This window comes from Stegostoma tigrinum, chromosome 24, assembly GCF_030684315.1.
Source record: "Stegostoma tigrinum isolate sSteTig4 chromosome 24, sSteTig4.hap1, whole genome shotgun sequence".
Classification (NCBI taxonomy): Eukaryota; Metazoa; Chordata; class Chondrichthyes; order Orectolobiformes; family Stegostomatidae; genus Stegostoma; species Stegostoma tigrinum.
Genome location: NC_081377.1, coordinates 47147771 through 47173859, shown reverse-complemented (window position 1 = coordinate 47173859; position 26089 = coordinate 47147771). Strand labels below are relative to the sequence as shown.

Genomic DNA, 26089 nt, shown 5'->3' with positions numbered 1-26089 from the left:
TATTCTAGGTAGCTGTGGGAGTCGGTGAGCTTGAAATGGACATCAGTTACAAGCTGGTTGCCTGAGATGGAGACTGAGAGGTCCAGAAAGGTGAGGGATGTGCTGGAGATGGCGCAGGTGAACTGAAGGTTGGGGTGGAAGGCGTTGGTGAAGTGGATGAACTGTTCGAGCTCCTCTGGGGAGCAAGAGGCGGCGCCGATACAATCATCAATGTACCGGAGGAAGAGGTGGGGTTTGGGGCCTGTGTAGGTGCGGAAGAGGGACTGTTCCACGTAACCTACAAAGAGGCAGGCATAGCTGGGGCCCATGCAGGTGCCCATGGCCACCCCCTTAGTCTGTAGGAAGTGGGAGGAGTCAAAAGAGAAGTTGTTGAGGGTGAGGACGAGTTCGGCTAGGCGGATGAGGGTGTCGGTGGAGGGGGACTGGTCGGGCCTGCGGGACAGGAAGAAGCGGAGGGCCTTGAGGTCATCTGCATGCGGAATGCAGGCGTATAGGGACCGGACGTCCATGGTGAAGATGAGGTGTTGGGGGCCAGGGAATTGGAAGTCCTGGAGGAGGTGTCCCAGTCGCAAACCATTTCCACTCCCCCTCCCATTCTTTAGATGACATGTCCATCATGGGCCTCCTGCAGTGCCACAATGATGCCACCCGAAGGTTGCAGGAACAGCAACTGATATTCCGCCTGGGAACCCTGCAGCCTAATGGTATCAATGTGGACTTCACCAGTTTCAAAATCTCCCCTTCCCCCACCGCATCCCTAAACCAGCCCAGTTCGTCCCCTCCCCCCACTGCACCACACAACCAGCCCAGCTCTTGCCCTCCACGCACTGCATCCCAAAACCAGTCCAACCTGTCTCTGCCTCCCTAACCTGTTCTTCCTCTCACCCATACCTTCCTCCCACCCCAAGCTGCACCCCCATCTACCTACTAACCTCATCCCACCTCCTTGACCTGTCCGTCTTCCCTGGACTGACCTATCCCCTCCCTACGTCCCCACCTATCCTCTCTCCACCTATCTTCTTTTCTCTCCATCTTCGGTCCGCCTCCCCCCTCTCTCCCTATTTATTCCAGAACCCTCACCCCATCCCCCTCTCTGATGAAGGGTCTAGGCCCGAAACGTCAGCTTTTGTGCTCCTGAGATGCTGCTTGGCCTGCTGTGTTCATCCAGCCTCACATTTTATTATCTTGGATTCTCCAGCATCTGCAGTTCCCATTATCTCTATTTCTGAAATGCTGAGCGGTTAGGAAGAATTGAACATCAAACAACTTGGCTGAGACATAGCGGGAACTGTCAATGCTGGAGTCAGAGATAACAGTGTGGAGCTGGAGGAACACAGCAGGCCAGAAAAAGAAGATCCTGACCCAAAACGTCAGCTTTCCTGCTCTTCTGATGCTGCCTGGCCTGCTTTGTTCCTCCAGCTCCACGCTGCGTTATATATAAACAACTTGCTGTCTTTGTTCATGACTCATTGAAAGTTAACAAGAAAGTAGGGAGTAATTAGCAAGCCACGTAGAATGTTGGTATTTTACAAGAGGGTTTGAGTACCCATGTATAGATAAAGGTATCTAACTGTAATTATACAGGGCCTCGGTGAGACCGTGTTTGGAGTATTCTGTGCAATTTTGTTTGCCTTACTGATGCAGTTTGTGCTGACTTGGATACTATTGGTGTTTGCTCAGCTAGAAATAAACCGAAAACAATTTAAATATAGGTCGGGCATTTATTTTTAAGAAACTTTTCTCCTTGGGGTATGCAGAGGTGTGCATTTTTTAAAAAATCTTTGTTTTTAAACTATGTTTTGAATTTCTGTGATAATCTTTATGAAGTTTTTCTAAATAAATGAATCCCTGTGTTCGCTAAGTTATACATCGTAATTAACCCTGGATAATTGAGATCACGTTTAAGGAATTGGATAAAAAAGAATACTTGTTTCAATTTTAAATCAAAGTTTTTATGAATATTGTGTTTTAAAAGTAACACATAAAACCGTTTTTATTTAATATTGGGATATTTCTATACAGAAATCCATACCTTCCATGAAATATCTGGAATTGCGTAGCTTATAAAGAAATAAACATGAAAAATATAGTTTCTAAATAGATCATGGTTCAGTTCCCTGAACTGGTTTTATATTTTAGTTGAAATGATAAATGGTGCATGAAAATGTATTTGAGAAGATGGTGACTATACTCCAGATTAGTGTATTCTCATGTAACACAGTCTGAACACATCCTGATATAACACAAACCGACTAGATCCTGATCACTACACTTGATAATTAGAGACCTTTAAAATGTAATATTCTGTTAGAACTAATTTTACATTGTGCAGACAATATAATTACTTGGAAATCAACTACTTTTCATGACACAAATGTGCAGAGATTCATTGAGTTGCTCATTTAATTGTGACCGCTCTTGAGTACAAATAGTGAAGAAGTGTCAGCTGCCATGACCTAAACAGTTGAGGACACAAGGATCTCCAAGGTTGAAGGCCACCACTCATCAGTATGTTAGAGACAAAAAAAAACTGCAGCTGCTGGAATCCAAGGTAGGCAAACAGGAGGCTGGAAGAACAAAGCAAGCCAGGCAGCATCTGGAGGAAAGGAGCAGTTAACGTTTCGCATATTCCCTTCTTCAGGATTGAAAAAGGTTAATACTCAGATGCTGCCTATATCCTCAGTGTGTGCTGTGTATAGCAGGAGGGAATCCCCAGCCTGATAATGATGAAAGAAGTTCAAAACTCCTTTCTGCATATGACAACTGATACAAAGTGAGTTACCAATTTTCCAATGTTTGATGTCACCTTGATAGTACAGCTGAGAGCTAGGCTGAATAATGGAGGTTTGGAGAGGAGGTGAGAAACAAATAGGAGAAGCAAAACAAAGAGCCTGCAGCTGTCAAGAAAGGAAATCCCAATGCCTTCTCCTCTTTGAGGATCATTTGAGTATGAATTTTTTTTCTACAAGGTGGTGGAACTTAGACCTTTCAGTTTATTTAGGACAAAGTTGGCTGGGTTTTGATGGACAAGGTAGTCAAAGGCTATTGGTGCAGGGAGGGAAGTGGAACGGAGTACATAACGAGGTCAGCTGTGATATTGAAAGCTGGAGCAGGCTCAAAAAGATCAAAGGACCTAATCTTGCTGTTGAGTTCTATGTTCCTACTATCAATTTATCAATAGTTTAAAGGTTGTAAAAGCAGAAGCCAGAAGCCAGAAAGGGAATTATGCTTCGCTGAGGTACTGACTGAATACTTTGCCTTTACCAAGAGAGCGATGCTACAGGGGTGATGGTGACAATTGGGGCTGAGTTTTCACAGTTGTGGAGACTCTAAGCATGCTTAAAATTACAATAGGCACTGGATCTAGAAGCTCCCCCCCCCCCACCTCCCCCATTTCCAATAGATCCCATTTGTGTCGTTTGGGAAACAGGGTGTGGTGTGGCACATAGGTAGAAACCTAAGCACCATGGGGCCACTTGAACACTCGACTGAGCTCAAACATCACGTTTCTGCCGAAGGGCAAGTGGCTCGTACCTGCAGTATGGGTTCCCTGGATTTCTGGAGGCTTTATCTAAATAGTCATGAAGGATCTATAAGGTCTAGAGAACTGTCAAACTGTCAGGTTATTTTAATTATCAGCCATTTTTAAAAAATTGTCACTTAGCTTCATCAGCAAGCGTTGGAGAAAACTCTCTTCTGACACCTAAAATAGCTGGTTATTGATATTACCCTAAATATTCTCATTATGAATGCTCACTGGTATATAAGTAATAGTTATGAGGAGATTAGTATTCGTTGGCTTCGCCTGTTCCACAGATGTCTGTGGGTGAAAACAAGGAGGTTCTACTCCAGCCTTTGGAAGGTGTTTGTACCTAAGGTCCTGGTAATTATATCTGATCAAATGTACTTATTGCTAACATCAGTAATCTTGTAATTTAAGAACAGTGCCTGTTCTGTAGGTATTTTTACATTATTTTATCCTCCATCAATAATCACTCGATAGGCTAAGACAACAGAGGATTGGAAGCAATAAATTATCTCAAACAGCCTTTACCCAGTAGCACATCATGATAGTAAATACCACAAGGTGTTAGAAGTGGTCATCTGGGAAACTACCACACTTTCCACAACCTGCAGTTATTCCAGCAAGCGAGCTGTAAGTTCATGGTCTAAATGACAGGTCAGAAGTTTTTAAAGAATTAGCTGTCATTGATGCAGGCTTAGAAGTGGGTGTGGGTACGTTAGTGATGGGAATGCCAAGAATGAGAGCTAGAAGGCGTGACAATTAACAAAACAACTAGGACAGAACCTCAGTGAATCGGGCAGTCCCTTAACCAGCTCTTGCCACAACATGAGGCACTTGCAATCAGTGTCTGGGGCAATCTGTCCTGCACCATCACACAATGCCTTCCCATCCTGAGAATTAAAATCGCAGCGTTAAAGGCTGTTCCTCTCCTGAGGCTAGTACAGTGAGACCAGAACAGTGCTAAACCTGAGCTATTAATTTTGAAGAACAATATCAGCCATTTGTAGTAACAGTGACTGGCTGCAGTCATGACATTTCTGTTTGTAGTCCTGGTGTCAGTCCTAAACTTGTGCTGAAGTCTGTAGTGAGTACTCTATGTCAATGAATAAAATGGCACATGTAGACAAAATAACTCTGAATTAAATTCCAGGTTATGGTGGTGATTTTGAGAATCTGTGGTTTTCCTAACTTTGTGATGCTTTGCTTTTTTCTCTGTTTCAGGAAATCTGGCTGGATATTCCCAGCAGCAGATCGGAAATGGCTGTGGTTATGTAGAAGACACCAGTCAGCATGTAAGACATGGGAATTGGTGGTTAATTGCATGAATAATCAAAAGTTTTGTCATCCAACCTTTCAGGACAATCAATGGAAGTAAAAGACATCATTTTATTTTAAGCAAATCAGATCTGTTTTACTTCCTTGACATATTCTAATATTCTTATTGGAAATCAGATGGCTGCGATCACAGAAATACTATAAAATAGTAATTAATTATTAACTTGAACGTGTAATTGTTCAGCTTTTTAATAGTATAGTTAAACCAATTTGAATTCTGAAATAGTGCTGTGCAGGATGTGTGCTACTTCAAGGTGCTTAGTAATTGCATCTCTGGCAAATCCCTGTTTGCTCAGCTAATTACACTAGTGACCGATAGGTGTCCATGGTGGGGTGGGTGCTGGTGTCAGAAGGCAGATAAATTACTAAGTAAGCAGGTCTCTGGGTAGACTCCGCTGTCATCTGCGGGCACGTAAATCAGGTTAAAGGGAGATTTGTTTCTGCTCCTCCAACGGTAATGCTCCCTCCCTGTTATTGAATGAGGTCAGAGTGTAACTACAGCCAGCAGGCAGCCTCGAGGTACTTACAGGTTGAAGAAGTAAAAATGGTTATGGGGATAAAGGAAGGGGGGAATAAAGGGAACATGTTTATCAGCAAGGAAATGCTGACTTAGCTGGAATCACGAGAATGCCGTGTGAAGGGCATGTGAAGCTCCAGATTTATGAATATATTGATCTCCAAATAACTCTTTTTAAACTGGATTCTGTAAAAATAACAATTATGAAATTGTTGCCTGTGCTGGATTGAAATCTTGTAATTATTCAGTTAAATTAGTCACCTCCCTTGGGTGGGGCTAACTTTGCTTCGAAAATATTCTATTTTCATGGAGCCAGTTTAAATACCGTAGAATATGGCTTGCCTGTTAGTTCAGTGCTACTGTCACATAATTATCCCTGATAAAAAATTTCACTTTTATGTCGTACAATTGGTCTGTAGTAGGTAATTGCAACGAACACACAGCCTGAAAAGGGTTAGAATTTCTGGGGGTTTACTGCAGCTGGTTTGTAATGGGAGGGGGAAATGAATTGGTTTCACACAAATGGATCAAATATTTACCTCCTTTTCATGTGAGTGTACCCTCTGCTTAAAGAGAATTCAAACGGACTGCTTGCTAGATACTGTGCAATGTACAGTTTGAGGGTATGATCTGAAGGACTTCTATTGATAACTCGGACCCAGAAATCAGCAACTCCAGAAATATCCCCAAGGTGAGCGTGAGGACTTCAATGCTGAATTTAGAACTGATTTTTCTTTTAAGAAAAAGAATTCAGAATGTTGCTCAAAGAGGAGTTTTATCTTAAATCTTTTGTCTTCAACGTACAGATTTATTTCCGGAAATGGTTTGTTGTTTCTCATATTGTTGATTTTAAGAGCGACAGTTTGCTTGTCCTTCACACAGAATGATGATGAGCCTCACGCTGAGAAGCCTGGATCATGTGTAGCCAGTGATGAGGCCTGGGCCAAAACAAGATCACTTCCACCACCAACCCCTGATGAGATCCGAAAGGATTCGCTATCGTCTCGGTCAGGAGCCACCCCAACTGGTACCTATCTATAGCAGAGACAGTAGGAACTGCAGATGCTGGAGAATCTGAGATAACAAGGTGAGGAGCTGGATGAACACAGCAGGCCAAGCAGCATCTTAGGAGCAGGAAGGCTGACGTTTCAGGTCGAGACCTGAAACGTCCTCTGATGCTGCTTGGCCTGCTGTGTTCATCCAGCTTCACACCTTGTTATCTCAGGTATCTATCTAGCAATTGGGTTGTGCTGGGAGAACACCACATTGATGTCGATCCTTTCTCTTCCTGACTGATAGGAATGAATTGAGTTTGAATAATAGAACATAGAACATTACAGCACAGTACAGGCCCTTCGGCCCTCGATGTTGTGCCGACCTGTCATGCTAATCTGAAGCCCATCTAACCTACACTACTCCATGTACGTCCATATGCTTATCCAATGACGACTTAAATGTACCTAAAGTTGGCGAATCTACTACCGTTGCAGGCAAAGCGTTCCATTCCCTTACTACTCTCTGAGTAAAGAAACTACCTCTGACATCTGTACTACATCTTTCATCCCTCAATTTAAAGCTATGCCCCCTCGTGCTCGCCGTCACCATCCTAGGAAAAAGGCTCTCCCTATCCACCCTATCTAACCCTCTGATTATTTTATATGTCTCAATTAAGTCACCTCTCAACCTTCTTCTCTCTCACGAAAACAGCCTCAAGTCCCTCAGCTTTTCCTCATAAGACCTTCCCTCCATACCAGGCAACATCCTAGTAAGTCTTCTGTGCACCCTTTCCAAAGCTTCACATCCTTCTTATAATGCGGTGACCAGAACTGTACACAATACTCCAAGTGCGGCCGCACCAGAGTTTTGTACAGCTTCACCATAACCTCTTGGTTCCGGAACTCGATCCCTTTATTAATAAAAGCTAAAACACTGCATGCCTTTTTAACAGCCCTGTCAACCTGGGTGACAACTTTCAAGGATCTGTGTACATGGACACCGAGATCTCTCTGCTAATCTACACTACCAAGAATCTTACCATTAGCCCAGTACTTTGCCTTCTGGTTACTCCTACCAAAGTGCATCACCTCACACTTGTCTGCATTAAACTCCATTTGCCACCTCTCAGCCCAGCTCTGCAGCTTATCCATGTCTCTCTGCAACCTACAGCATCCTTCGTCACTATCCACAACTCCACCGACCCTAGTGTCGTCTGCAAATTTACTAACCCATCCTTCTACGGCCTCATCCAGGTCATTTATAAAAATGACAAACAGCAGTGGACCCAACACTGACCCTTGCGGTACACCACTAGTAACTGGTCTCCAGGATGAACTTTTCCCATCAACTACCACCCTCTGTCTTCTTTCAGCAAGCCAATTTCTGATCCAAACTGCTATATCTCCCACAATCCCATTCCTCCGCATTTTGTACAATAGCTTACTGTGGGAAACCTTATCGAACGCCTTGCTGAAATCCATATACACCACATCAACCAGTTTACTCTCATCTACCTGTTTGGTCACCTTCTCAAAGAACTCAATAAGGTTTGTGAGGCACGACCTTCCCCTCACAAAAATAATGTGAAAGAAAGTTCACTGCCTGCTGCATTAGACTTTCTAGTAAACTGACTCATTTGCCTCTTTTTAACTTGAAATTGAATTTTAATTTTGAAATGAATTCGTCATGTTAGAAAAATACTAATTTCTGCTGAATGGGGAAAATGATCATTAGCTTAAAAAGTATCAGATCTAACAAGAGAAGATTGTAAATACAGAGGTATCTTGATTTCCTGAAGCATTTATGCAGTCTTAAGTTTCTTTCTTTGTACCTTGTAATTTATAGTAATGATTCTATACATTAAATTCTTGTTCTAACATCCCTGAGAAAAGGACGGAACATTGCTGAACAGTTCACTAAAGCGTAGTTCGCCATCTATTGGTGAAGCACTGAACTCCTTGAAATTACTTGAAGGGCTTTGAACACCATCAGCTGGTTTTGGGGCTTTGTAACTTTCTGTTTGGTGATTCTGTGCCAAACAAAGTGAGCCGGGATCACTCGTGTTGGTGAACTTTGTAAAGATGGAGTGTCAGATAACCAGCTTAAGGCAACCATGTATCTGCCTAAATGTGACAACAACTATCTGTATTTATATAGCACCCTTAATGTGCTAAGGTCCTACACAAGAATCTTTATAGAATAAATTGTGACACCGAGTCATATAGGGGACAACGGCTGAAGGGATGTAAAGCTTATTCAGAAAGGAGGCTTTAAGGAGTGACTTGAAAGAAAAAAGTAATATAGAGAGGGATTCCAGAGCTTAGGTAAGCAGCAACTGAAGGCAAACCACCAAAGGACTAAAGGCTACAGATAGCATGAGAGGGGCAAGGAGGGAAAGGTTGTATTTTGTCATGGAGCAGGTACATACTAATTAGATAAATTAGTCTAGTCCCACAAATACAGATTGTATCCCAGATTTGAATTAGGTTGAAGAGGAACTCGAATAAATTAAAAATGAATATTCAAATCATTATAAATTCATGAAAAGTGCGTAAATTCCTACCTTTTATTTTTAATAACAAACAGGGACAACTTTTAAACCTCCACAAAAGATACAATCATCTTTCAAAGGCCCAAAGCTGAAAGAGAAGAGAATTCGAAGAACCACAATCATGGGACTCCCACAGCACGTTCAACAGGAACTAGGTCTGTACACTGTTCACTTATAAACTGCTGACCAGTCAGACTGTTGTATTTCTTTACGCAACTGTGAAGGAATCGAATGTAACCAGAATGGAATATGGAGCAGGTGTAGGCATTGGCATTATGTTGGTCCTCCCAGACATGAAAAAGAATGACCATTTCCCAATTGCTCCATTGTAGCCTGGATCGAGGAGGGCATTTAGTGGCTGAAGACAGGTTCCATTTAGCTATTTAGTCTGTGCTGCATTCACTCACCTCTACGTGTTACAGTGGGTTACCTCTGGCCCTGGCCCCATGGCACTGGACAGGAAAAGGCAGAGCGAGGTTCCTGCTCCAGACTCGTCTCTGTAGTTTACATCATGAGGTGTAGTTGTATTGTTGTGATATGCTGTGCTCAGGAAGTTCTCCATTCTGCTGTGAAGGGCTCAGTGTAACAGCAGCTCCCTGATGATTGCAGCTCCCTGATGATTGCAGCTCCCTGATGATTGCAGCTCCTGTATCGTTCCCTCAATCTGACCTCAAACTGTTAGAGAACACTCATCAACAAAGAGATTGGTAAATGTTTGAAACTGTACACTGAACCTTGGCTGATTAAAACTTCAATCAGGGATCAAATCTAATAAATGTAGGTCACAGGATTCTGGGCCTGAATCTGAAAGAAAGTGGCATAATTTTCAGGAAAAAATATCACAATAACACTGGGAATTTTTCGCTCTTTATGAATGATTTTTAGCACTAATTACTACAGCAAGTCTTTAACTATAGTTTGAAAGCTTGGAGATATGTTTCTTTTATTCATTCATGGGATGAGGGTGTTGCTGACCAGGCAGCATTTATTGCCCATCCCTAATTGCTCAGAGGGCTGTTAAGAGTCAACCACATTGCTGTGGGACTGGAGTCACATGTAGGCCAGACCAGGTAAGGATGGCAGATTTCCTTCCCTACAGGACATTAGTGAACCAGATGGGGTTTTCCTGACAATTGGTAGTGGTTTAATGGTCACCATTAGGCTCTTCATTCCAGATTTCTATTGAATTCAAATTCCATTATCTGCTGTGGTGGGATCCAAACCCAAATCACCAGAACATTACCTGGATCTCTGGATTAACGGTCCAGTCATCTCCCCATTGTGATTGTGTACTGTGATTGGGATCAGAGCTGAATGTTTAATCTGCTTGCCCACAGTGTCTAACTTGTGCACTAGAGTGAATTATTTAGCAGACCTGGTGTTTCAGGTGTCTGTTAAAAATTTGAGAATTGAGTACTCTCTCCCGTTCAGCTTTAGGGTTTGATGACGTTGATGTTCATCTTGTAAGCAGCTCAGCTGCCATGTACTAGCTGCCATATCTGTAGCTCAAATATTTGACCTTGAAAGCTCCTTGTATAAGCTCAATGTTGCATTTTTCCCTCTGCAGTAACTTGCCGGAGTATAGCAACTCCACTCAGTGAATGATCCAGATTAATTGCCACTGTTCAGTGGTGTTTTGTATGGGGTGGGGGAGTGGAACTGATTGTACTGTTCCTCCCTGGTCACCATAATAAAGTTCCTTCAGTTCAATAGCTCTGTTTCGAATTGTCGAACACATATATCCTATTTTAGTTAAAGGACCAGTACAAGCTGATCACAGATATGATATTTGAGGTGGCATAGTACCATGTGGTAAGGTCAGGGGAATGTTCCTACTTGGAGCCTGCAGTCACACCCGCTGAGTTGTCTTTTTGTGCTCTGAAGCTCACTGAGTTGCTGCAGTGAATCCTCATTGTGTATTTTCACCTTTAAAGTAAGCCCTACCTATTGCAGCAGTCGAATAAGTTGAAAATTCAAATAAATAATCTTTGGTTCATGTTATTTCCTTACATTCTATTGGCCAGGATCGACCAGAGTGCCTGCATTTTATTCACAAAAGCTTGCATTATATTGTAGCGATGATAAAGTCTGTGGAGAAGACTTTACCTTTCTTCACTCGAGTATTATCTTTTGGTTGTCAATAAATTGAGTTCTCTTTTGAGTTTTCATGTTGTTCTTTCTGTTTTGAAACAGGGTTTGGAAAGGGATCCCGTGTCTCAAAAAGCACTATGAAGGTGCCTGGTGATGGCAATGCTGGCATTGTCTCAGAATCCAGGAGAGAGGAAAATCATTGCTTCAATGTAGTCCCACACTCGAGAGAAAGGGCCTCTTTACAGTCTGTTAACTTTACAGATTCATCACAAGGAGCTACTGAATCGATAAGCACTTTAGAAATTCATGACCAACAGAACTGGGGACTAATAGATTTTTCCCAAAGACCAAAGTCATTAGCCGTTCCAAAATCACTCATACCAAGTGAACTTCAAAACCCTGTTATGTCGATGTCACCTCAGGCAACATACCTATCCAAGATCATTCCCAATGCAATACTGCCTTCTGCAGTGGATGTTGTGATGATCAACACCAGTCAGAATTGCTTGCGCACCATCAGCAGGGACAGCTTAATAATTGCCCCATCTCCTGCCTGTTCTCGATCCATCTCCCTGCAGAATTATGATGGCAGAGATTATGCTTCAAGTGATGCATGGAGCCATTCTCAATCTTCAGAAACCATAGTGTCAAACAATTCCACTATTTCGTCACAGGGAAATACTCGGAATCATTCTGCAGAAAAGGTCAGAGAGAAATTGAGAGATGAACACAACCTAACTAATTCTGTTCCAGATTCTCGTGCAGACACCAGTAGGTGGGTCAATGCATGTTCTGCACAGAGTGTTTTAGAAACCACTGAGGATACTGCAGCCCACAATACCTCGAACTATCAAACTGATGAACTGAAAAGTAATGGTTTTGTCAACCAAGCACTATCTCCTGCAGAAAGCACCAGTAGTATTGTTGATGCATCAGATACACAGAGTGTAACAAGTGAGCGATCAATCTCAAGGAGCCTGTCGATTAGGAAAATGAAGAAAGCACCAGTTCCCCCAAGAAGAATCCATTCCTTGCAGCAGAAGGAGGAAGAGCCGAACTTCCAACCGAAAGATCAAAGCTGTGTGTCACCTGTGGACGACGATGTGTTTTCACCTGCTCTCAGTGACATCAATCACATCCAACCTGAGCCCCATGTGGATTCTCCCGTATTTGCTGCTAACCCTCAATCTCATCACAACCCGGTGACAGCTCTAAATCAGATGGAAGAAATACCGAAAGGCAAGAGCAAGATTTCTCCAGGAAATCCAAACTCACCCATTAAATCTGAGCAAACCATGTCACCATCTAGTGGGTACTCAAGTCAAAGTGGGACTCCCACTATGGGCAGGGATCCCGCATCACCCTCTCCTCCTGGAGGAAAGCCCAAACCTGTTAGATCCACTTCCCTGATTTCTCCAGAAGAGTCACCCTCCTCACCTTCAGCATCAATATCATCCTTGATTTCTGAACGGTTTGACTTCTTTTCAATCCCTCCTCCACCATCGTCACCTGCTCCACCACCACCCACTGTAAAAATTGCAAAATTACCACCATCTGTGTTATACTCCTGGGGACCAGCATCAATCCCTCCACCTCCTGCAGGACCAGCCCCATCACCTCCCAAAAGAAAACCTTCCTTCCTTTTTCCTGCAGCTGCCCCGGCTCCGCCTGTCACCACGGCGACGTCCAAACAGGCTCCGCCTGTCACCACGGCGACGTCCAAACAGGCTCCGCCTGTCACCACGGCGACGTCCAAACAGGCTCCGCCTGTCACCACGGCGACGTCCAAACAGGCTCCGCCTGTCACCACGGCGACGTCTGATCGGGCTCCACCTGTCACCACGGTGACGTCCAAACAGGCTCTGCCTGTCACGACGGCGACATCCAAACAGGCTCCGCCTGTCACCACGGCGACGTCCGGACGGGCTCTGCCTGTCACCACGGCGACGACGTCCGATTGGGGTCTGCCTGTCACCACGGCAACGATGTCCAGTCAGGCTCCTCCTGTCACCATGGTGACATCCAATCAGACTCCGCCGGTCACCGCGACAACAGCCAAACAGTCTCTGCCGGTTACCGTGATGACGTCCGATCAAGCTCAGCCTATCGTCACGATGACATCTGATCAGGCTTCACCTGTCACTATGGCAGTGCCCAATCAGATTCCACCAGACTCTACCACCGTGTCCTCATTGGTTACTTCGTCTGTGTCCAGTCAAGTCCCATTGGTCACTAGGAGCACAGCTTCTCAGGCCCCTGTGGCCACTGGGACTGTTCCTGCGGCTCTCCTGCCTTCACCCTCTGAAACTCTGCATGTTCTGTCTAACCCTGCGGCTACATCTGTCTCCTCAGCGCCTCCCACTGGACAGCAGGAAATCATTCCAGTCGCAGCAAAGCACTCTTCACCCCCACCTTCACCCCCACCATCCCATCACCCTCCTCCACCACCAAAGAAAGCAACAACAACTGGGGCATCCTCGCCTCCCTCTTCCTCCACTGTTTCTGAGCCCAAGAGGCTGTCAGGGTTTGATTGGCCTCCGCCGCCACCTCCTTTGTCCCCATCTGCGTTTGCACCCTCGACTGAGCCATCATCTCTTCCTGAGAACACCCAGCAGGGTGAACAGGAGGCTGACTTCCTGTTTCCACCTCCTCCACCTCCTTCCCTCCTGACAGACTCAGTGCAAGAGAAGAGGTTTTCTGCACAAGATTTACAGTTGGTGTCTCTATCCTCACCCCCACTGCTACCCCCAGACAAATCATTGAAAAGTACGATCCCAGGGCAACCTGCACCTGCAGAACCTTCATCACAACCTCTTCCACCTCCAGTTCCCACAGAAACTAAGATGTCACCGAGGCCGAAGCTGTGTGCTTCACCAGCAGCCACATCCATGTCAAACCATCTTCAGCAGAAACCGCTTGCTTTCCCAGGAACCCCAGCTGCAGACTCTCATCTTTCAAAAGTAATAACTCCAAAACCAAAGATGTCCAATCAGGATTCTGAGAATAAATTGCCCGTCCAGTCTCCACCTCCTCAAAATGGCAGCGACCAAGATGTGAAGCCGATGGTCACACCATCTCTCTTACAGATGGTACGGTTACGTTCTGTCCAGATGAACACATACACAGCTGGGGGGCTGGATTGCCAGCCCCAAGTTAGCAAAAACCAACCTGATTTAAAGCCACCTGCCAAAAGTCATATGACTGCACCGAGCAAACCTGCTCGCAAGTCTCTGACACACCGTTTATCATCCTCTTCTGACTCAGAATCTTCAATCAAACCCAACAGTTCTCTCTCTGTAAAGAAACTGACAGTCAGTGATGTTTATGGACAGAGTACACTTAAACCCCCTGAAGATGGGGCTCCACAGAAATCACCTGCTTCGACGGCCAGCTTCATTCTTTCCAAAAACGTAAGCCCCAAGAAGCTGGTCTTTGAAACTCCTCGATCACCAGAGGCAGAAGCTGAAGTCAAGAGGAACTTTGTGGCTGAGCTCAACTCTGTTTCTGAACGAATAGCCTCAAAGAGTGAATCCAAAAGTTTAACAGACGCACAGAGTAAAGTAATTTCAGAAACCACTTCTGCACAGAAAAAACCCGGCAGAATTCCCCCACCTGTTGCCAAAAAGCCTTTGTTTTTACCGAATGTGCACAGACTCCCTGCCACATCGTCTGATGTGAAAGAGCCTCCACAGGTGCAGGAAACATCTGGTGCCCGTGAAGCTACTAGTGATGTCAAGGACGAGAAAGGTAACTCTTGGTGTGACAAGTGATCTGTGTCGCAGGCCTGGGAGAAATGATTATAAATTGGGTCTGAGTGTTGAGTTCAAGACATTGGCTCCACAAATTGAGATTGTGTAAATGTGACATGGGAAGAGCTTTTAGGGTCTACTGGTTACTTTGCAGTTTTGTAAGTCTGATCATGTTTTCAAAAACATTTTGTTATGAAGATAACATCAAAATGCTTTCAGTTACTACTTTTATAGTTTTCTCAGCATCCAAAAAGAAAGTGTAACAATGTGAAAAGGCAGTCACTAGGTTTTTGAGGAATATCCATGACTTCAGTTACAGAATGGCCATGTCAAAATGGATCCATTTGTTTCTTCAGTTCCTCTTGCCTGTTATCAATGGTGCTGACATCTGTGTGAGATTTGAATAAAACAATTCTTTCAGTCAGAAGTGGGGTGGTTTAAGAAGTAAAGTACAAATGATCATAAAAATATTAATTTAAAGTGTTCAAAGTGTTTGGGAACATACAAACATTCAAATTTGGAAGCTGTAGCAGGTTACTCAGTTGCTTGAGCCTGTTCCATCATGGCCACCTGCCCCCTGATAACCTTCAATGCTTTGTTTGACAACAGTCTGTCTCCTTGGTCTTTAGCAATATTTCAGGACTCTGCTTTCACCACCTGTACAGGAAGAGAGTTCCAAAGGCACTCAACTCTCATAGTATTTGGCTGTTGTCTGACTTAAATGGGTGATCCTTTTTTTAAACAGTGACCCCCTGTTCTAAATAACAAGGCGTAGAGCTGGATGAACACAGCAGGTGAAGCAGTATCAGAGGAGCAGGAAGGCTGATGTTTTGGGTCGAGACCCTAGATTCTGTTTCGCCAATCCCCTTTAGCATCTTACATACCTTAATTAGATCTCCTTCAATTCTTGTAAACTCCAGAGAATATAGACTGAAACTGCTCAACAGTAAGACAAACTCCTCCTGTCTGGAATCAAATCGAGTGAACTCCTCAGAACTGCTTCCAATACAAATACATTCCTCCTCAAGGGGATCAAAACTGTATACTGTACTCCAGGTACAGTCTCACAGACTTAACAATTTACTCAGTCCTACTCTCCTGGTGGTTATGAATTTTCTGTGTTCCTCCCTCCCTTCCGTTAATTGATTTATAGCAATTTCAGAAATATTACTTGTATGGTTTGTGGTAAAGATCCATACCAATATGCCTATTTAACTCATCTTCCATCTCCTGATTTCCTACTATTTATTCCCCAGGCACCCTCTCTATGGAACCAACACTCACTTTAACACTTCTTTTTAGAAACTGTTACAGCTTGTTTTGACATTTCTCACTAGATTTCTCTCATATTCTTAGTTTTCTCTCCTATTAGTTATTCATTGTATTCTGTCTAATCTCTGACCTGCCACCTATCTTTGCTCAAATACAAGCTTTCTCTTTAACTCTATCTTTACATTTTTGTTGCTAACCATGCATAGTGGATCCATCCCTTGGAATTTTTCTTTCCTGCCAGAATCTATCTGCTTCTTGCCTTTATCACTTTCCTTGTTTGAAATACCATTTTTAAACCTATTCGTCTCTCCCTCCGATACAATCTGGAGTTCCTTTTGCAGTGAGGGCTATCTCTCATTTGGGGCCAGTAATAGCTAAGAAAAAGTGTCTTTTGCAGGATACAGATTTAGAGTCACATTACACAGTGTTGTTGGTTAACGATTGGATGACCATTTTATCATCATAGCTAGTTTCATGGATATCAAGAATCTGGCAATGCTGGAAACTTTATACATTTTGGCCCTGTCTTCTAATATATCTTCCTCTCTGAAAACAGTAAATCTGGTGGAAAAATAACCTGATCACAATCTCTGACCATTCCCACCATCAGCTGTTTTGTACTAACGAGCAAGGGATAAGATTCCATCACTGCAGTCTACAGTTCCCTTTGGTCTAAGATTTTCAAAATTCACTGTTGTAGTGTCCCTATCTCTGAGCCAGGAGGCCTAGGCTCCAGTTACAGGTGTGTAATGATAGCTATAAACACATTACATGCAGGCAAGGAAGGAGCTCAAAAATGGTCTGAGGAGTGCCAGGAGGGGGCACGAGAAAGGCTTGGCAGAAGGAATCCGGGAAAACACAAAGGCATTTTACACTTAGGTGAGGAATAAGAGAATGGTCAAAGAAAGAGTAGGGCCGATCAGGGATAGCATAGGGAACTTGTGTGTGGAGCCTGAGGAGGTAGGGGAAGCCCTAAATGAGTTTTTTTGCTTCTGTCTTTACGGAAGAAACCAACTTTGTAGTGAATGAAACCTTTGAAGAGCAGGTGTGCATGCTGGAATGGATAGAGATAGAGGAAGCTGATGTGCTGAAAATTTTGTCAAACATTAAGATTGACAAGTCGCCAGGCCCAGATCAGATTTGTCCTCGGCTGCTTTGGGAAGCAAGAAATGCAATTGCTTCGCCACTTGCAAAGATCTTTGCATCCTCGCTCTCCACTGGAGTCGTACCTGAGGACTGGAGAGAGGCAAATGTAATTCCTCTCTTCAAGAAAGGAAATAGGGAAATCCCTGGCAATTATAGACCGGTAAGTCTCACGTCTGTCGTCTGCAAGGTGTCAGAAAGGATTCTGAGGGATAAGATTTATGACCATCTGGAAGAGCATGGCTTGATCAAATACAGTCAACACGGCTTTGTGAGGGGTAGGTCATGCCTCACAAACCTTATCGAGTTTTTTGAGGATGTGACTAGAAAGGTTGATGAGGGTCGAGCTGTGGATGTGGTGTATATGGACTTCAGTAAGGCATTTGATAAGGTTCCCCATGGTAGGCTCATTCAGAAGGTCAGGAGGAATGGGATACAGGGGAACTTAGCTGCTTGGATACAGAATTGGAGATAATGAGAACTGCAGATGCTGGAGATTCCAAGGTAATAAAATGTGAGGCTGGATGAACACAGCAGGCCAAGCAGCATCTCAAGAGCACAAAAGCTGACGTTTCGGGCCTAGACCCTTCATCTGATGAAGGGTCTAGGCCCGAAACGTCAGCTTTTGTGCTCCTGAGATGCTGCTTGGCCTGCTGTGTTCATCCAGCCTCACATTTTATTATCTTGGATACAGAATTGGCTGGCCAACAGAAGACAGCGAGTGGTAGTAGAAGGAAAATATTCTGCCTGGAAGTCAGTGGTGAGTGGAGTTCCACAGGGCTCTGTCCTTGGGCCTCTACTGTTTGTAATTTTTATTAATGACTTGGACGAGGGAATTGAAGGATGGGTCAGCAAGTTTGCAGACGACACAAAGGTCGGAGGTGTCGTTGACAGTGTAGAGGGCTGTTGTAGGCTGCAGCGGGACATTGACAGGATGCAGAGATGGGCTGAGAGGTGGCAGATGGAGTTCAACCTGGATAAATGCGAGGTGATGCATTTTGGAAGGTCGAATTTGAAAGCTGAGTACAGGATTAAGGATAGGATTCTTGGCAGCGTGGAGGAACAGAGGGATCTTGGTGTGCAGATACATAGATCCCTTAAAATGGCCACCCAAGTGGACAGGGTTGTTAAGAAAGCATATGGTGTTTTGGCTTTCATTAACAGGGGGATTGAGTTTAAGAGTCGTGAGATCTTGTTGCAGCTCTATAAAACTTTGGTTAGACCGCACTTGGAATACTGCGTCCAGTTCTGGGCGCCCTATTATAGGAAAGATGTGGATGCTTTGGAGAGGGTTCAGAGGAGGTTTACCAGGATGCTGCCTGGACTGGAGGGCTTATCTTATGAAGAGAGGTTGACTGAGCTCGGTCTCTTTTCATTGGAGAAAAGGAGGAGGAGAGGGGACCTAATTGAGGTATACAAGATAATGAGAGGCATAGATAGAGTTGATAGCCAGAGACTATTTCCCAGGGCAGAAATGGCTAGCACGAGGGGTCATAGTTTTAAGCTGGTTGGTGGAAAGTATCGAGGGGATGTCAGAGGCAGGTTCTTTACGCAGAGAGTTGTGAGAGCATGGAATGCGTTGCCAGCAGCAGTTGTGGAAGCAAGGTCATTGGGGTCATTTAAGAGACTGCTGGACATGTATATGGTCACAGAAATTTGAGAGTGCATACATGAGGATCAATGGTCGGCACAACATTGTGGGCTGAAGGGCCTGTTCTGTGCTGTACTGTTCTATGTTCTATGTTCTATGTTCTATAAACCACTTGAATATAAATATCTAAGGTTCCCTTTGCCCTCCATCCAGTTAGCTGGGTACCATATTAAAAAGAAAACTGAAGGAACTGCGGATGCTTTAAATCAGAAACAAAAACCGAAGTTGCTGGAAAAGCTCAGCAGATCTGGCAGCATTTCTGGAGATAAATCAGAGTTAATGTTTCAGGTTGCGCGACCCTTCCTCAGAACTGATGTTCTGACAAAGGGTCACATGACCCAAAATGTTAACTGTCTGATCTCTCTCCACAAATGCTGCCAGATCCACTGAGCTTTTCCAGCAATGTCTGTTTTCATTACTATCTTTAAAAGGAATTAATTGACTCCATCAATTAGTTTATGGGTTAGGGTAAGAGGAACGGATATTGAAAGAGGCAGAAATACTATTTCCAAACAAGCATTTCTTGATCATAGAATCCCTACAGTGTGGAAGCAGGCCATTTGCCCATCGAGTCCACACCGACCCTCCCATCCAGACCCACCCCCTACCCTCTAACCCTGCATTTCTTATGGCCGATCCACCTAGGCTGCACATCTTTAGGCTGTGGGAGGAAACCGGAGTACCCAGAGGAAACCCACGCGGACATGGGGGAACATACAAACTCTATACAGATAGTCACCCAAGGGTGGAATCGATCCAAGGATCCTGGTGCTGTGAGACACCAGTGCTAATCACTGAGCCAGTGTGCCACAAGATGCAAGAGGGTAGCTAGGGAATAGATAGGTCCAGTCAAGGACAAAGGGGAGAATTTGTGCATAGAGCCAGATGAAGTAGGTGAGGTCCTTAACAAACATTTTGCATCGGTATTCACAAAGGAGAAGCAGATGGTGGATGATGAGTCTTGGGAGATATATGTTGACATTCTGGAGCACGTCAATATAGAAAAGGAGGAGGTGTTGTCAGCATATAATCTATCTCCAAATTGCCCTGCTTCAATAAGTTACAGTGCTCCATCTTTAAATGAATCTCTGATCTCTTGCCAGACTTGTATCTGCAGTATGTCTTTTGTTCATGAATGTGTTTCTAATTCTAGCATTATCATCAGGGAATGTGGATATTTGTTAAATAGTTAATGGGCTAAACTGTTCTAGAATTTGGAGGAAAAGTTGCTGTTCAAGTGTTAGAATGCCAATCAGCAGGAACTATGTATAAAATGGCAACATGGTAACCATAGATAACAAGGTGTAGAGCTGGATGAACACAGCAGGCCAAGCAGCATCAGAGGAGGAGAAAAGCTGACATTTCGGGCCTAGACCCTTCTTCAGAAATTGGGGGGGGGGGGCAGGTTGGGGAAGGGGGTTCTGAAATAAATAGAGAGGGGGGGAGCAGAGGCGGATAGAAGATGGATAAAGGAGAAGATAGGTGGAGAGGAGACAGACAGGTCAAAGAGGTGGGGATGGAGCCAGTAAAGGTGAGTGTAGGTGGGGAGGTAGGGAGGGGATAGGTCAGTCCAGGGAGGACGGACAGGTCAAAGGGTTGGGAAGAGGTTAGTAGGTAGGCGATGGAGGTGCGGCTTGAGGTGGGAGGAAGGACAGGTTAGGGAGGCAGGGACGAGCTGGGTTGGTTTTGGGATGCGGTGGGGGGAGACGAGATTTTCAACTTGTGACATCCACATTGATACCATTGGGCTGCAGGATTCCCAAGTGGAATATGAGATGCGGTTCCTGCAACCATCGGGTAGCATCATTTTGGCACTGCAGGAGGCCCAGGATGGACAGGTCATCTAAGGAATGGGAGGGGAGTCGAAATGTTTCGCGACTGGGAGGTGCAGTTGTTTGGTGCGAACCAAGCGTAGGTGTTTTGCAAAGCAGTCCCCAAGCCTCCGCTTGGTTTCCCCAATGTAGAGGAGGCCACAACGGGTACAGCGGATGCAGTATACCACATTAGCAGATGTGCAAGTGAACATCTGCTTGGTGTGGAAAGTCTTCTTAGGGCCTGGGATGGGGTGAGAGAGGAGGTGCAGGGGCAGGTGTAGCACTTCCTGCGGTTGCAGGGAAAAGTGCCGGGTGTGGTGGGGCTGGAGGGGAGTGTGGAGCGGACAAGGGAGTCACGGAGAGAGTGGTCCCTCTGGAACGCAGATAAGGGTGGGGAGGGAAGAATGTCTTTGGTGGTGGGGTCGGATTGCAGATGTCGGAAATGTCGGAGGATGATGCATTGGGTCTGGAGTTTGGTGGGGTGGTATGTGAGGAAGAGGGGAATTCTGTTTGGTTATTATTGTTGGGGGGTGTGTGAGGGATGAGTCACGGGAAATACAGGCGACATGCTCGAGGGCGTTCTGGACCACTGATGTCTGGGGGAGGTTGCGGTCCTTGAAAAAAGAGGACATCTGTTTGCAACCTTTGGGTTGCACGAACAGCTTCTCATATTTCGCTTGGGAACCCTGCAGCCCAATGGTATCAATGTGGACTTGACCAGCATTAAAATCTCCCCTTCCCCCACCGCAACCCTAAACTGACACAGCTTGTCCCCGCCTCCCCACCTGTCCTTCCTCCCACCTATCCCCTCCTCCCACCTCAAGCCCCACCCCCATCTCTGACCGACTAGCCTCATCTCGCCCCCTTGACCTGTCCATCCTCCCTGGACAGACCTATCCCCTCCCCTTTCTCCCCAACTACACACACCTTTACTGGCTCCATCCCCGCCTCTTTGACCTGTTTGTCTCCTCTCCACCTATCTTCTCATCCAATCACCTTCTATCTCCCCCCCCCCCCCATTTATTTCAGAACTTCCTTCCCTTTTCCCATTTCTGAAGAAGGGCCTAGGCCTGAAACGTTGGCTTTCCTGCTCCTCTGATGCTGCTTGATCTGCTGTGTTCATCCAGCTCTACACCTTGTTATCTCAGATTCTCCAGCATCGGCAGTTCGTACTATCTCATGGTAACCAGAGCACTGTTAGTCATTTGTACTATGAGAGAGTAAACACTGTTTGAGAAAAATGTAAACAGAAAAATAGCCTCCGAGCTACCTTGTTCTCTTCACTGGTAACCATGTTCTCCTAAAACTGCTGTTCCCATTGATAGTTGTGTCTAAATAATTGCACAAAAGTTAACAAGTTAAAGCAAGTAACCAGAGAGGAATTTTTGGGTGGGTCTAGTTGAACAAAGATGGGAAAAGATAATGTGAAGTGAAAAGCAACAAGTTACTCATAATTAGTCACAGGTTTACTTAACAGGACAAAGAATTACAAGATAAAATTTAATTCAGTTAATGTTTTAATGGTTAATGCTGACATTTACCAAATAGTTATGAAGGTTTGGAATTTTTCAATTGTGTGATCCTTAGAGTAAGAGTAAAATAATTCTGCAGACCTGCAGAAAAAACTAGACAAACTCACACAAAATAACAACACAGACAGCACAGAAGCATGAATAAAAGAACTTATCTGACCGACCATTAACAGACACTGAAAAAGCCGTCTTAGTAAGAGGATTAAATTACAACTTCCGGGATGCGGACAAGAAAGATTTCTCAGCAGCGTTAGAAACAACACTGAAAGACAACAAACTCACAGAAGAGACCCAGCAAACCATGAGACAGACAGTCGCACCAACACTAAACGGGAAAAAGGTAGGAAATACACTCAGTACAGAAGAAAGGAAAGCAGAAGAAAGGTATGTAAAAATAAAAAAAATGGTTACGACTAAAATTGGGCCCTTGAAGTCAGAAACGGGTGAATTTATTATGGGGAGCAAGGAAATGGCAGATGAGTTGAATAGGTACTTTGGATCTGTCTTCACTAGGGAAGACACAAGCAATCTCCCAGATGCAGTAGTGGCTGAAGGACTGAGGGTAATGGACGAAATGAAGGGAATTTATATTAGGCAGGAAATGGTGTTGGATAGACTGTTAGGTCTGAAGGCTGATAAGTCCTCGGGACCTGATGGTCTGCATCCCAGGGTACTTAAGGAGGTGGCTCTAGAAATCGTGGACACATTGGTAATTATTTTCCAAGGTTCTATAGATTCAGGATCAGTTCCTGCGGATTGGGGGGTGGCTGATGTTGTCCCACTTTTCAAGAAAGGAGGGAGAGAGAAAACAGGAAATTACAGACCGTTTAGCCTGACGTGAGTGGTGGGAAAGATGCTAGAGTCAATTATAAAAGATGAAATTACGACTCATTTGGATAGCAGTTACAGATTAGGTCAGAGTCAGCATGGATTTACGAAGGGGAAATCATGCTTGACGAATCTTCTGGAATTTTTTGAGGATGTATCTATGAAGATGGATAAGGGAAAGCCAGTGGATATAGTGTACCTGGACTTTCAGAAAGCCTTTGATAAAGTCCCGCATAGGAGATTGGTGAACAAAATTAGGGCACATGGTATTGGGGGCAAAATACTGAGTTGGACTGAAAATTGGCTGGCTGACAGGAAGCAAAGAGCAGTGATAAACGGATCCCTTTCGGAATGGCAGGCAGTGACCAGTGGGGTACCACAAGGTTCGGTGCTGGGACCGCAGCTGCTTACGATATATATTAATGATCTAGACGAAGGCATGAGAAGTAATATTAGCAAATTTGCTGATGACACAAAGTTGGGTGGCAGTGTGAAATGTGAGGAGGATGTTATTAGAATACAGGGTGACTTGGACGGGCTAGGTGAGTGGACGGATGCATGGCAGATGCAGTTTAATGTGGATAAGTGTGAGGTTATCCACTTTGGTGGCAAGAACAGGAAGGCAGATTACTATCTAAATGGAGTCAAGTTAGGTAAAGGGAAAGCACAACGAGATCTAGGTGTTCTTGTACATCAGTCAATGAAAGCACGCATGCAGGTACAGCAGGTAGTGAAGAAAGCTAATAGCATGCTGGCCTTCATCTCAAGAGGAATTGAGTATAGGAGCAAAGAGGTCATTCTGCAGCTGTACAGGGCCCTGGTGAGACTGCACCTGGAGTGTTGTGTGCAGTTTTGGTCTCCCAATTTGAGGAAGGACGTTCTTGCTATTGAGGGAGTGCAGCATAGGTTCACAAGATCAATTCCTGGAATGGCGGGACTATCATATGTTGAAAGATTGGAGCAACTGGGCTTGTATACTCTTGAGTTTAGAAGGATGAGAGGGGATCTGATTGAGGCGTATAAGATTATTAAGGGATTGGACACTGTGGAGGCAGGAAGCATGTTTCCGCTGATGGGTGAGTCCAGGACCAGAGGACACAGTTTAAAAATAAGGCGTAGGCCATTTAGAACAGAGTTGAGGAAAAACTTCTTCACCCAGAGAGTGGTGGATATATGGAATGCTCTGCCCCAGAAGGCAGTGGAGGCCAACTCTCTGGATGCTTTCAAGAAAGAGATAGACAGAGCTCTTAAAGATAGTGGAATCAAGGGTTATGGGATAAGGCAGGAACAGGATACTGATTGTGGATGATCAGCCATGATCATAATGAATGGTGGTGCTGGCTCGAAGGGCTGAATGGCCTACTCCAGCACCTATTGTCGCATCTCCTTTGAACTTAGCTCCTCTCCCCTTAAATGCATGCCTCCTATTTTTGGACATTTCAACTCGGGGAAAAAGATTTTGACCGTCAACTCTATCTATACATCTCATTGTTTATAGACTTCTATCAAGTCTTCCCTCCAGCCTCTGCTGCTCCAGAGGAAAGGGTTTTTCATGTCTCTCCTTATGGCTCACACTGTCTAAGCCAGGCAGCATCCTGGTAAACCTCATCTGCACCCTGTCCAAAGCCTCTACATCCTTCCTGTAATGTGGTGACCAGAATTGAATGGAAAACTCTTAAGTGTGGCCTGACCAAAGTGTTTTAAAGCCGCAACATGACATTCTGACTCTGTGTTCAATTCTCTGACCAATAGAGACAAGCATGCCATATACCTCCTTTACCACCCTATCTACCTGTGTGGCCACTTTCAGGGAGCTATGGACTTGAGCCCCAAGATCACTCTGTACAAAAATGCTGGTCAAGGTCCTGCCATTTACTGTATACTTTTCCTCAACATTTGATCTTCCAAAATGCAGCAGCTTACACTTACCCAGATTAAACTGCATCTGCTATTTCTCCACCTATATCTGCAACTGATCAATATCCTTTGACAACTTTCTACACCATCCACAACTCCAATGATTTTTGTATTGTCGGCAAACTTACTGACCCACCCATCCACATTTTCATTCAAGTCATACATATATCACAAACAGCAGAGGTCCCTGTACAGATTTCTGCAGAACACCACTGAACCACTGACCTCCAGCCTGAAACACACCTTTCCACCACTACCCTCTGCCTTCTATGAGCAAGCCAATTCTGAATCTCCACACGGCCAAGTCACTGTGGATCCTATGCATCTTGTACAAGTTCAACATCACCTCACTGCTCTTGAGATATATGCCCCATTAATAAAACCAAAAACACAATATGCTTTAGAGATAACACAGTGTGAAGCTGGATGAACACAGCAGGCCCAGCAGCATCAGAGGACCAAGAAAGCTTGACGTTTCGGGTTGGGACCCTTCTTCAGAAATGGGGGAGGGGAAGGGGATTCTGAAATAAATAGGAAGATGGGGGAGGCGGATAGACGATGAATAAAGGAGAAGATAGGGTGAGAGGAGACAGACAGGTCAAAGAGGCGGGGTTAGAGCCAGTGAAGGTGAATGTAGGTGAGGACTTAGGGAGGGGATAGGTCAGTCCAGGGAGGACGGACAGGTCGGGGGGCTGGGATGAGGTTAGTGGGTAGGGGATGGGGTTGGGGCTTGAGGTGGGAGGAATGGTTAGGGAGGCGGGGACTAGCTGGGCTGGTTTTGGCATGTGGTCGGGGGAGGGGAGATTTTGAAGCTTGTGAAGTCCACATTGATACCCTTGGGCCGCAGCGTTCCCAAGCGGAATATGAGTTGCTGTTCCTGCCTCTTTCGAGTGGCGTCATTGTGGCAATGCAGGAGGCCCAGGATGGACATGTTGTTGGAGGAGTGGGGGAGGGGAATTGGAATGTTTTGCGACTGGGAGGTGTTCATCCCTCACACCCGCTATTCGCGATAATAACCAAAACAGAATCCCCCTCATCCTCGCATATGCCCCCACCAACCTCCAAAGAAAATCCAAACACACAATATGCTTTAACTGCTTACTGCACCTGTCCTGCAACCGTAATGATCTGTGCATGTATGCACCCAGTTACGTCTGCTGCTGTACA

The 26089-nt window shown here is 44.8% G+C and overlaps 1 protein-coding gene across 4 annotated transcripts in view; it reads left to right on the top strand.

Annotated features, from left to right (window-relative positions):
- Positions 1–26089, top strand: part of LOC125465033 (uncharacterized protein KIAA1522 homolog) — a 201625-nt gene that overhangs the window by 154834 nt on the left and 20702 nt on the right. For 2 of the 4 annotated variants that reach the window (XM_059654422.1, XM_059654423.1), the window contains exons 3-7: positions 4748–4818; positions 6261–6405; positions 8961–9080; positions 11119–14763; positions 22351–22561. In XM_059654422.1, the coding sequence (XP_059510405.1) occupies positions 4748–4818; positions 6261–6405; positions 8961–9080; positions 11119–14763; positions 22351–22561 (4192 nt within the window). The remainder of the gene's footprint in view (positions 1–4747; positions 4819–6260; positions 6406–8960; positions 9081–11118; positions 14764–22350; positions 22562–26089) is intronic. The other 2 variants (XM_059654424.1, XM_059654425.1) reach the window with 2 other exon arrangements.